The following is a 13,146-nucleotide window of genomic DNA, read 5'->3' as shown; positions in this document are numbered from 1 at the left end:
GGTTTTGGTTGGGTTTTGTTGGGGTTTTTTTAAGTAATTGTCCTTGAAAAGCTGGTGATAGATAAACACAAAATTATAAATCTAAATACTTTGACAGCTACAGGCTCGCAGATGTTTCTGAGAAAGTGAAGACAGTCTTCAACAGATGACAAAGGAGCAGTTTGTACCCAGAGGTGTTAGAAAGTCATAAAAGTGGCTGTACAATTGTTCCCCTCAGGCTAAGCCATGGCTAGGAGATTGCCATCTCAGGGATACAGATACCAAGAACAGCTTCATGCAGGCTTCCTCTGTTAGCTATTAAACAAAGCAGCAAGAGACAAAAATATAAATGTATTAGAACAGAAAATTTTCAGCATTAAAAAAAACAGAACTGTGGAGACTTCCATGGCTTCTTCTGAACTAAGTGACAGATGAGGAAAGATGTAGCCTCTGAAATTTTTGTTTATAATACCTTTCAGCTATTCTCAGAACATAATTGAGTTATCCAGCTGCAGGAACCACATCAATTACCACTGGAAGTGCAGCACACAGCTTAGTCTCTGCTGCGTCATAGTTTCAGACACAAGCTATCTACAATTTTGCAGTAAACTACCCAGAGGAAATTCAGTCAAGAACCGGTGCAAATACTTTCACTACTGGAGGTCTGTGAAGCATCCATGCTAACATATTTCTCTTCCATATATTAAGAAGAGTAAGCATAAGACTAGAACCCAACAGCTCCTGAACCCCAGTATCAGTAAAATCTTCATCACATAGTTGCCCTGGAAAATTCATGGATTAAGTCCTGTTAAACCTACTAAACTCTTTCAGGTCTGAGAACTCAACGTATCGATGTACTATACATTCTGCCAGTATATGCCCTCGAGACAGTCCAAAAAAGCTTAAGTCCTCATTACCTCCAAAACCCGGTAGCAGAAATACATTCATGATTAGCAGCAAGGTCCACAAAAACTTAGTACATCTTCAAGCACATAATTACCCAGACAATTTAGCTAAGGATTTGTCTATGATACTACTTGAGAATGCTTCCCCTATGTTACCACACTGGGATAACTGATATTTCTTTAGGGATTTCTGTATTTGTACAGCTTGAGGAGTGTTAATATAACAGAAGTCTTTCACAGTCTAGCTGAAATAACAGACTACTCTACTCCCAAGGGAAAGCTGATTGGTGTATGAAGCTACTTTCACCTTCCTGGCAAGAGAAGAAGTTTTCATCCCACTTTCTACCCCCACAAAACTCTCCTGTTTCTTGAAAATCCTTTTCCCCATACATTCAGTGTGAAACACAGGGTTCCAGGGATTCCAGCTGGCTCTTGTCTTACAAGTGCATATTTCCATCTTTAGAATCCAAAAGGATATAAATCAGCTTTCCTTACAAGTAATTTCCATCGTTTCACTAAATCCTTAACCTGAAAATTCTCTAATACTTTCAGCAGTTGAATAATGTGTCATCACCCCTGAGACGCAGTCACAGCCACCCTGGCGTGTCTCTGCACATTGCCTCACCTGCAATTTACAGGGAACTGGACGAGGTAATAACTTCCTAATAAAGTCATATAAGTAAAATAAAGTTGCATTCCAGATGAGAGATCAGAACAGTAAGCTCATCACAAGCTAGAGTGGAAGTGGTGATTTTTATCGGAACATAAATGCCACAAATCAACTGCGCATGATGCATTACTTCAGGGTGTAAAAGTAGTTTACAAGCTGCATCCTTCATGGCTGAAGGCTTTAAGATGGCTTCTTTATGATGGTTTGGAAATTTACTTATCATCTGAAGAATGGCACACACAAGCTCCAAGATTGCCAAAGTTCTACAGCCTTCAGAACACGGGGCATTTAAGTACCCCCTTCTCTGAGACTGACTTCAACATCAATGTGTGGAGGAAAGGGACTTCCACATGTTGAAACATCTGGTGTTATGAATAACTGAAGTTTTGCTGGTTTGATGTACTTTTTTCATGCTGGAAGGAAGAACTACAGGCACATAGTGACAGAACTAAGTTAAGGCCCAGAGCTGTTTTAAAATATAGATGATTTTTGAAAAAAAATAGATGGTATTTTCTTTTTAAAAAAGTCAAAGTTAAAGACAAATAAACAAAAGTTAAGAGCACAGAGCTCCTTAGGTACAAAAGGCAGCATAAGCAAGTGAGAAGTCACCTTTAAAAGCAGAAGTTTATTTAAAAAAACAAACAAAAAAAAAAAATCAAGGTACTCCTCCCTCAACAGGGTCTTTTTGTTTTAGACTGCCTATGTGGAAATCACTGGAAAAGTTAGTCAGGCATATCTGAAAGTGTCTCTATCATTTTGAAGAATACTGGCTAATACATTTTCAAACCATTATGCTACTAAATAGGAAGAAAATAAAACAGTAGTTTGCAATATTTAGGATCAGCCTAGACTACTTTTCATTTGGTTCACTTCAGCATCTGCCTTCTTTGTCCCTACTTTTGTAGGCATTTATGCTATTTAGGAAGTTGGCTCAGAGGTGTATCTGCAGTATCCAAGTTTCTCTCGCAGGCTTTTGGGGACAGCTGCTTTCTCCCTATGTGCTTGTGTGGCACCAAGCTTCTCATACAACTGAGCATCTGTACAACTGGAACTACTCCGAAGTAGGACATGGCAGATTCAGTATATTAGCTCTCAAGTCCAGAAACATCACAGTATTTGAAACAAAAAACCCTCAAGTTATTCAAAGCGTCTTCCAAACTACATCACCATCTGTGGGAAGGAGTCAATATTTGAGACTAGTTCAGTTCCTACACTTAAAACAGCTTTTCATAGATAAACTTACACATTGCAGCATCACATCCAAAAGGAAGTCAGTCATACGTGTCACGAACGCTTACAAACGTATAAAATATTGGTGTGGTAAGATGACATTGGAAGCTTTGGGTAAATTCATCCATGTCTACCAACGTAAAGAAATGCATGCAGACAATGTAGAAAATTGAACTGGAAATACAATAGCAGATGAAATTCACTCTGGCTCTCACTCTCATGAGAACCTTCTACACTTGTCAGCTTTTACTTTTGGTATCTTGGAAAAGCACTTGGTGTTAGCAGTAAACTGTCACCTTACAACACACCGATTTTCTAGACCATTTTGAACCTACTGAACAGTAGACACTTGTTGACCTAAGGTCTCCTTCATTGTGAGGAACGATTTATACTCTCAGCTAGTTAACCCACGACAAGACCTTCACTTCTACCTAAAAGCCTTTGGCAAGAAACAAAGTTTCTAAGAAACACAGCATCACCTAAACCTAACCCATTTACACAATTTCCACATACTTCACAGAGCTGATTTGTGAGCAGGGTTTTCCTCTAAAAAAGCCAGAATGAGGATGAGTCAACATACCATGTTTATAAATATGCACTACAGAAGCTACCAATTCATGCAGTAACACACTGTTTGAAGGGAGGTCATCTATATCTTCTCATCTATCTAGGAAATACTGAACCAAGGTACAGGAATACTAATGACACACAAAATATGTCAACTATCACTCTTGTTGACTCTCACTTATCAAATCTCCAGAGGCATCCACATCCCTCAGTGTTTTGATCCTATTTAAAAATACATATACACCGAGCAAAGTCTGTCCTACAGTTCACTTAATTTGTCCTCCTGTAGTGAATTTCACTAAATTAGCCTTCAAAAAAGAAAGCTGCTGCTGGGAAACTAGAAATATTAAGACATCAAAACATACACATTAAATTTCTCTATTAATTTACACTGGTCAAGGATCAAAATGACCAAGGAATGACAAGGTTTGTTTTTTTCAAAACTATTTATTCCCAAATCCTGAAAAGGTCTATGATCTACAATCTACAATCTGGAGACACCAGAATTTGTCAGAACATTCCACTTGGTTCAGGGTAAGCACTTTTAAGGGCTCTTAGACTTCACATTTCAGCTGTGCCTCGTGCCGACTGATCCATAGAGCTGTTGCACACTCAAGCACTCCACAGAGGAGACAGGAGGACAGGAGTTGTGATGTCCCCCTCCCTGGAAGTGTTGAAGGCCAGGCTGGATGAGGTTTTGAGCAACATGGTCTAGTGGAAGATGTCCCTGCTGATGGCAGGGGGGTTGGAACTGGACGAGCTTTAAGGTCCCTTCCAATCCTAACCATTCTATGATTCTATGTAATGAGCTGCTCCATGGTATATCTCCTTGGAACGATGCAGGCTTGGAGGAGGAGGATATGGCAAGGACTGCAGGAGCCTGGACAGATCTGTACACTGAAGGGATGGTGGGGAAGTTCTAGTTCAGGTCTGTTTGTCCATCAGCAGGTGCGGTTCCTTAGCTGAAGGTTTAGTCCAACACAGCAAGCAGGTCCTTAAGATCTCCCTTTTAAGACTGTGAATGATCAGCTATTCCAGCAGTGCTGTGACCATTTTTTTTTTTCCCATCATAAAAAGGGCTACAGAAAATTAGTTTTGATAGTCCCACAAATACAACTTCAGGTGACAATAAGACATTTCTCCAGCTCACTGGCAAATAAATAGCAGCAGAGTCTACTGAAAAGGTCACATTTCATAACACAATGCCAATGGGAAGATGATGATAATCTGGCATTGCAAGAGAAGCTACAACTATGTTTATCCCAAAAGTGTTACCGTGTGTTACCCTTACAATGCTGGATAAGGTGCAACTCTTACTGTGTTCTGCTCTTGTCCAAGCTTAATTATTCAGTGGCTAATTTAAACACTGCCACTGAATAATTAGAACAAAAGAGCTAGAAGTAGAACAGCACAATACAACACAAAAACAAGAGTAATTTCTACTGGATTCTATTCTGAATTTTTTTTTTTTTTTTTTAAATCATATGTCAACAGACATTTCCTTTTAGCAAACTGTTTGTGAACAGTTGATGTCCCTATTAGAGAAACATCTGGAGTTTTTGGTTTTTAATTTACTTCTCAACATTTGAGATTGACCTTTTCATTTCTAAATCAGGTTTTATCCAGATCTCTTTGGGGAAAAAAAAAAAAACCACAACCAAACAACACCAAAACAAACACCAAAACAAACCACTGCCGTATTGCAAGTACAGCAGCCACCCGTTCACTGTACCTCAGTCACCAAACCTCTGGACTACGCCTTGGCAGGCCTTCTTCTAAACTCCCACTGCAGACTATATACATGCAGAGAGTCTTTCTAGAACTCCAATTCCAAAGCCACATGCATTTCTTCCTACTTTTCTCTATTAAGTACATCTCTTCTTCAAAATTCTGCATATGTTTATCTCAAGTCTTTTTTAAAAAAAAAAAAAACTCCCTCATCTTGTTTCTTCTCAGCCCAAGACCCTTCCCATTTCCACTTCAATTTCCTGACCTTCCACTGAACCAGTTTTTTTTTTCCTCCAAAATCTCTTTCTAGACACTTTATTGTATCAACTCACAACTCTTCTTTCTCTCCTCTGCAGCCCTCCTTTGCATAACCCCTTCTTTCTCCCATCACGGCGTTACCCTGTGAGAGTCAGGCATGAGGAACTTGAAGAGAAAACATATGCTGCTCTTGGCACTGCTGACACCTTGCATCCCAGCCAGGCCTCCCAAGCTTTACAGAAGCTCAACTGGATGAGGCAGGATCCCAGCAAGAAAGGAAATTAATCCCTTAAACACCAAAGCTATCCACACTGGTTTGTGCAGGAAGAAAACACAGTAACCCGTTTTTGACAGAAGGGAGACAGATAAAAGTACACTCTAAGCAGCCACAAAGTGAGAAGAAAAGTGAAAGAAGAGACAATTAAGATTGTTGTGCCTTCTTTCCTATTGCTATTCTTCACTTTCCCAACATCCTTATAAAGTGAGACAAGAAAAAGGAAGGTCTAGATGTGTCTCTATCATACAGTCAATAAAAGATGAGTCCCAATTTCCCCTTGGTATTATGTCAAACACGTCCCTCTTTCTTAAGGAGGTTACCTCTTGAGTAAACAGTGAGAAAAATAGTAAAACCCCATGGTTCAAGAGAAACAGAAGCAAGACAAACCCAGCCTACAGGACTGGAGCCTGGAAGATTAAATCCAGCTTCAGCATCATGCCAGTAAACATACAAGTAGCCATGAGCAGTGGTGAAAGGACTAAGAGTACGTTAGCAGCCTTCCAATACCTGAAGGGGCCTACAAGAAAGCTGGGGAAGGACTTTTCATAAGGGCAGTTAATGACAAAACAAGGGGAAATGGGTTTAAACTGAAAGAGGGGAGGTTTAGATTAGATATTAGGAAGTTCTTCACTGTGAGGGTGGTGAGACACTGGAACAGGTTGCCCAAGGAAGTTGTGGCTGTCCTCTCCCTGGAAGTGTTTGTGGCCAGGTTGGATGAGGCTTTGAGCAACCTGGTCTAGTGGAAGGTGTCCCTGCTGATGATTCCAGCAGGGGGGTTGGAACTGGATGATCTTTAAGGTCCCTTCCAATCCAAACCATTCTATGATTCTATGTAAGAGACTGGTAAAGGAACTTTGTTTAAAAAAATGCCTCAAACAACTCCAAAGGCAGGTAAGCAAACAAAGGCAGGCTCCTGTACCGACCCTCCCACTTCAATGACCAAGAGGACTGATTGAATGAAAAGCGAGACCCAGGGGGAAGGGGAGCTGCTGATAAGGAACAAGCTCTACCCACAGTAGAGTATTGTCCTGTCTCCAAACTCCAATCTCCACCCTGATGACCACTGATGGTGATGGCCTGAAGGAGATGATTGTGTATCTCACAAATGACAAAAGAGAACTCCTATGGGGTCTGTCAATCACCAAGGACCCCCAAGCCTATTTATAGAACCTTGTGGACTAGGCCTGTTTCCAGAACCATCTGGAAAGACTGATCAGGCCTGTATGCATATGCTAATCACCTCCACCCACTGGGAAGGCCCTTAAGAACTAGAGCAAATAAAAAGCAACAGCCTTGGCCATCAGTGGGACACCCCCACTATCCTGGATCCACGACACAGAAGAAAAGAAGACAACTCCATCACCAAACAAGAAGAATTTTAGTTGCTCATCACTGGAACCCAGAGGGGCGAGACCTTCTTCTTTCTCTTCTCTTCTCTTTCTAGCTTTCCTCTTTTCTCTTCTTCCACCTTTAAAATGTTATCTCCTCTCTTTCTAGCTCTCCTCTTTTCCGTTCTTCCACCTTTCTTCACTCACTTAAATATCACAATACACACAATCTTGTTCCTTGTTCAATAAATACATTTCTTTCTGACTCCTTGGTGTGGATGCACTTTTATTTGCCTCTCAGAAATCCAAACCAGGCTTGAACCTGGGGTTCTCAAACTGGTCAGAGTTAAAAAAACCAACAACAGAACAGCCTTGCAATAAGAGGAAAAAAAAAGAACTTACAAGGATAAAAAAATGTAAGGACAATTTTACCTTTATATAGCTCTATTATGATAGGAACCGTAGTATCATGTTCAGTTTTGTTATTGCCCATTTTGTCAAGGATGTCAGGAACAGAAAGTGCACGACACACACAGAGATTTGAAGGCTACGGGAAGTGCCTTCTGTGAGATTTTTTTTTCAGCTCAGGCTATTTGTCCTACTTGATTACAACCTCTAAACACCTTTGCCAGGAAAAAATGGCAATATTGAAGTGTTATTTAATCTGGTACAGAAGCTCACAAAATAAACTATGACAAGAAACTGGAAAAATACAAGTGGGAAACGAGACATTTTTATACTTTTTTTTTCAAATAGTTGGGGAAATCAATTTCTGTTTATCAAAAAGAGGTGGAATCTCAGACTTTTCATACCTTCAAGAGGAGGCTGCATGCATTTCTTGAAGTTTTGCTCTGACAAATACGTAACAAACTCAAAACACAATAACCACATGGATACAGTAAAATGAATTACACAAGAGAAAGGTCTTGGACTTTTTTTTTTGTTACCTCCTATAACCCAAGCTACATTAATTTCAGAGGTTTCATATGTCAAACTGAGCAAAACAGGCCAAGGGAAATGGCTCAAACGAATACCATGAAAGCTCTGGGGATTGCGCGGCCTCTGGCAGCTCCCTCCACGTTCTAGATTTCTGTCTGTTAATTGTCCATTTCTACTCACATTTTTGACAGAAGCTAAAATAAACAACTTGTTCCTGACGCTCAACACCAGCAGCAGGTCTGAAATGTTTATTAGCAAGTCTGGTTATCCAGTCCTATCAAGTTATTTAACTTCTGTTCTACTAACCGAACTGATTTTTGGCCGATCAGCCTGCTCTTGAGAAATAAACCTTTCCCCTGCAGTCATCTTAACACTTCAACTTCACATCCATCTCACATTTTCCTACTGTAAGCATTTCAAAAGTCTTCAGAACGTGAAGGTCTGAGTTTTGTGGTTCTCACTGCACGCTAGACAGCAATACAAGCACTTCAGAAGCACGGCATTTTTCTGTGTAACAACTTTTATATTATTAACAATATTAACGTTTTGCAGAACTCACCTCTTTCTCTGTATCCCTGGATATACAGGTCCACTGGTTTTCCTTCACACTGTATGCCCAGAAGTCAGCCAGATCCTGAGTTCCATCCCAGCCACCAAACAAATAAACAGTTTCTGTTAAAAAAAGAAAAAAAAGGAAGAACAAACATGCTAATTTTATTTTAAAAAGAGAATGCCTTGAAACAGGCTAATACCTACAAAACACCTGTGATAAATATACAGACTATCAGAAGAGAAATTGAAACTGATTCTTACTTGATGCACTGCTCCTCTTTGAATGGAACCAGTCACCAGGACAAAGAAATGTGGTTTGGTTTAGTAATGGAAATTTTTAGTATGGATAGACAACCACTTCTCAAGGAAGTGTTTTCTATTTCTACATTTACACAAGCAGCAATCAAATCCACAGCCTTCTGATTATAATTCCAGACAGAAAAATTACCAATATTTAACATTTTGGATACTGTGCATTTTAGTCTATCGATGACATCTCAGCTTGTGGCCCGTTTGCTGAAAGATCTATAGATTAGAAAGACTTCTGAGATAGCAGCAACAAAGCTCTTCTCTTCAGTCCATCCCTTCCAAAAGAAAATTTATTTGAACTATGAAACCCTCTTCAAGGGAATGTCTGGCATAAAGTAACTTACCTGATGCCACAAAAGTAGAAGAGTTACAGATTTAAGTCTGTGTTTCAGGCCTATTTTTAGAGCCTGAAAGAACCTAAGCAGCCCACAACTACTCCACGCACAGCAAGTTTAAAGGCTTCTCAGACTCACTAATAAAACCAGATGAAGCCTCTGAACATGGGAAGCATTTAAGGAAGAAGTCTCTGTCCTGACATGAGAGATAACTAAGCTGCTCCTGTTACAGAAACATCTCTATCTGGTCTCAAATGCTAAAAATATTTCATTTTTAGATTGCATTAAAACACAACATAAAGACAAGTCCACGAACAAACCACTGAAGATCAGCAGAGCTTTGAAAAACGCCTTTAAAATCCACAAACCAGTTCTATTATGGAGGTAATGGCCAATTTTTAAGCCAACACCAATTAAAGACCAGAGTTAGAAATGTGATTATAAAATAGGAATAGTCCCTGACCCTTACCTACCATCAGGATAGTGGTCATCACCATGGAAAGGTTACCCTGGTTCATTAACTTTAATTACCCTTCCTCCTGGACTCAGGGCTCCCAGTGTTCCCTGCAAAGAGCAGGTCCCTTTGTGCACATAAATTCTCACAGCTCACAAAACCCACATTACCACAACAGCTTCATTGATAGCCGAGAAAAATAAAAAGATTTGGCACCAGTTAAATATCCTATTGGGGCCTCGCCAAAACGTCATGCCTGACTGTAAAGGCTTTGTTGTCTCAAATGAAATTTAATAGCAAAACCTGAATGAATCTGATGAAAACTCAGATTTTTGAAAGTCACCTAAACCAAGCTGACAGAATTAAATGGCATGTAAGCATTGAAAGAGGAGTGCAATCCTACAGCTGGTGTGAACTGTGAGCATCCCCAGAGCCCGACAGTAACAGCGATAGCACAAGTGTAACAGGAGCAGCGTGCCAAACTTTGCATCTTGATGTAAAACTATTTCAGATGAAAGAAAGGCTCCATCACTACCTAGGCTCAGAATGACCATCAGTTTTTAGTCTTACTTATTACAGAACTATACATATATAAATATATATTTATAGGAAGTTGCTGTATTTCTAAAGGAACTTTTCTTAATGTATAAATGTATCTGTTGCTGGTAGAGTCAAGAAAATAAACGTTCATAGTTCTTCTCAAGTTTGCAATTGTTCTCCCGTGGTATAAGGAAAAATTAGGGTTCTGGGGTTTTTTCTGGTTTTGACTTTGGTTTTTGTTGGGGTTTTTTTGTAAAAAAAAAAAAACTCCACTCTGGTCCCCATCCAGTGTCACACCTTCTGCTCTATTTATCAATTCATATTTAGTGGGGAGGGTTATTTTTTTTACCCTGCATGCAGAGCTCCAACCAAGACAGACCCAGGATGTGTGCCCAGCACTCCCAGGCATTGCTGCCTAAACAACACACCAGCAAATACTCCAGGAAGAGGGCAGACACAGGGAGGGGCAAGTGTAGGGTCCTGCACCTGGGGAGGAATAACCCCCTGCAACAGGACAGGCTGGGGTTGACCTGCTGAAAAGCAGCCCTAGAGAAAGACCTGGGAGTGCTGGTGGATGAGCAGTTGACCGTGAGCCAACAATGGGCCCTGGTGGCCGAGAAGGCTGATGGTCTCCTGGGGGGCATTAAGAAGAATGTGACCAGCAGGTTGAGGGAGGTTCTCCTCCTCCTCCTCTACTCTGGCCTGGTGAGGGCTCATCTGTAGTACTGTGTCTGGGCTCTCCAGTTCAAGTGAGACAGAGAACTTCTGGAGAGGGTCCAGTGGAGGCCACAAAGATGATCAAAGAGCTGGAGCATCTTATGAGGAAAGACTGAGAGAGCTGGGTCTGTTTAGCCTGGAGAAGAGAAAACTGAAAGGGGACCTTATCAGTGTTTATAAATATCTAAAGGGTGGGTGTCAAGAGGATGGGGCCAGACTCTTTTCAGTGGTGGTCAGCGATGGGACGAGGGGCAACAAGCACAAGCTGGAACACAGGAGGTTCCACTAAAACATGAGGAAAAACTTATTTACTGTGAGGGTGACGGAGCCCTGGGACAGGCTGCACAGAGAGGGTGTGGTGTCTCCTTCTCTGGAGTTGTTCAAAACCCGCCTGGACACTTTCCTGTGCAACCTGCTCTAGGTGAACCTGCTTTGTCAGGGGGGCTGGACTAGATGATCTCCAGAGGTCCCTTCCAACCCCAACCATTCTGTGACACCATTCTGTGAAGAGACCACAAACTTCCAGGCAGCAGGAGAGGTAAAGCTTGAGGTGAACACAGCAGTCTCGCTGTATCAGTGTAACTATTTCTACTTTAATAGCACTAGGGAATTCAAGATGCAAGCAGGGAATCTTGCTCACGCAGGGGGAAGGATTCTTCCTTTGTACTCGAGCAACATGTAACACAGCAATCCTGACGCTGCTTTATTAAAGCAAGTCTCCACTCTGCTTTAGGGACAGAGCAGAGGAATTTTCAAACCTACCTGCAAGGCAACAAGAAAAACATGAAAGTGGTTATATTTACCCAAAGCTTTTACCAGCTGCTTTTAGGAAGTCAAATTTTTCCTCCAGCATCTTAACCTTATCTCCTCTACATTTATTTTTGAATACAAATTCAACACTTTGAATTAAATATGTTCTGTGAATATTTCTAAACTGCTTGCTCAGTCAAAAATGTTTCTTATAATGTCTGAATTCTTTTCTTCCCTTATTCTCTGGAAGACCAGAAGGTACCAGAGCACTCCTCAAATTATTAGAGAACGTACACTCACAAAAATTAACGTTTCCTCTCGTTAAGTTCTATCTTTCAGAAGAGTATGGAAAGCAGCCTTTCCAATCCCTGTTGAATACCCCAAATCCTGGGGTAGTTTCAGCCCAGGTTCAGGTATGCTCTCAAAGTCAGCTCTTTTAACTCCTGTTTACTCCACTGTGGTGAAATCTTTGGTGGGGCTCTGGTACAGCAGGTCTTCTTCATCTGATCAGGATATATAATAAAAGATGCTTGGTTTGCCTGAGCATCCCTGTCTTCACCTTCTAATAAACAGGCACAATTAATACGTTCCAATCCTGGTGACATTTAACTAAACATTTTGGTCAAATGATATTTCTGTGTCTCTGCTAGAACAGTTCTCCATAGAACATGAAAGAATTATGGACCAATAACACCTCTCTGCAAGTCATCCAGTCCATTGTCGTCTCCCAAACACCCCACAGCAGAGCTAACTTCAACAACAGACCAGGTTGTACAGGGAATTGTTCAGTTTCACTCTGAATATCTCCAAAGATGGATATTTCAGACTGTTCCAATGACTGATCATCTTCATTGTGATTTTTTTTCCCCTGATATCTAACTAGAATTTCCCTTGCTTGCAATGTTTCCATTGCCCTTCATCCCATCCCTCTGCACTCCTCAAAATGAGTCTGGCTGTCTTCTCCATGCTCACCCACCAGCTAGTTGAAGATAGCTCCAAGATCCTCCCACAAGCCTTTTCTTCTGCAAAGTGAACAAAACCAGCTCTCTAAGCATCTCCTCATACATCGTGCTCCAGCCCCCGACGACCTTGGTGGCCCTTCACTGGGCTCACTTTAGGATTGTCACCATCCTTATTTTACTAGAGAGCCCAAACTGAGCACAGTACTCCAGATGTGGCCTCACAAGTACCAACTAGAGGGACATCATCCCTCCCCTTAACTTGCTGACCATACTTCTCCTAATACAGCCTAGCAGGAGGTTGGCTTTCATCGAGACAAGGACACATTGCTGACGCACATTCAGCTGCCTACCACCTTCCAAATCTTCTTTCCACGCAGTCAGTCCCCAGACTACACTATTAGACACAGCTGTTCCATCCCAGGTTCAGGACTCTGCATTTGTCTTGGCTGAACCTCACCAGGCTCTCCTAGAAGCCCATCAGAGTCTTTTAGACTCACAGTCCTATTCTCTAGTTCATCAACGACTGACTTCCAAACTTGTTACCAGCCCAAACTTGCTGAGGGTGTATTTGAGAATCAGTGTCCCTAAAACTAAGAAGGACTTGTCTCGTAAGTAAAAAAGTAGAATCATAGAATGGTTTGGGTTG

General features: G+C 41.1%; 1 protein-coding gene across 1 annotated transcript in view; it reads right to left on the bottom strand.

The window, feature by feature from the left end:
* Positions 1–8,553, bottom strand: part of MKLN1 (muskelin 1) — a gene marked incomplete at both ends in the record, with an annotated part of 35,981 nt that extends 27,428 nt beyond the window's left edge. Inside the window, one exon of the mRNA XM_010174062.2 lies at positions 8,441–8,553. Coding sequence (XP_010172364.2) covers positions 8,441–8,553 — 113 coding nt within the window. The remainder of the gene's footprint in view (positions 1–8,440) is intronic.
* Positions 8,554–13,146: the final 4,593 nt, after the last annotated feature.

Source organism: Antrostomus carolinensis, unplaced genomic scaffold, assembly GCF_000700745.2.
Source record: "Antrostomus carolinensis isolate BGI_N321 unplaced genomic scaffold, ASM70074v2 scaffold14510, whole genome shotgun sequence".
Taxonomy (NCBI): domain Eukaryota; kingdom Metazoa; phylum Chordata; class Aves; order Caprimulgiformes; family Caprimulgidae; genus Antrostomus; species Antrostomus carolinensis.
This window is presented reverse-complemented; position numbering and strand designations above follow the sequence as displayed.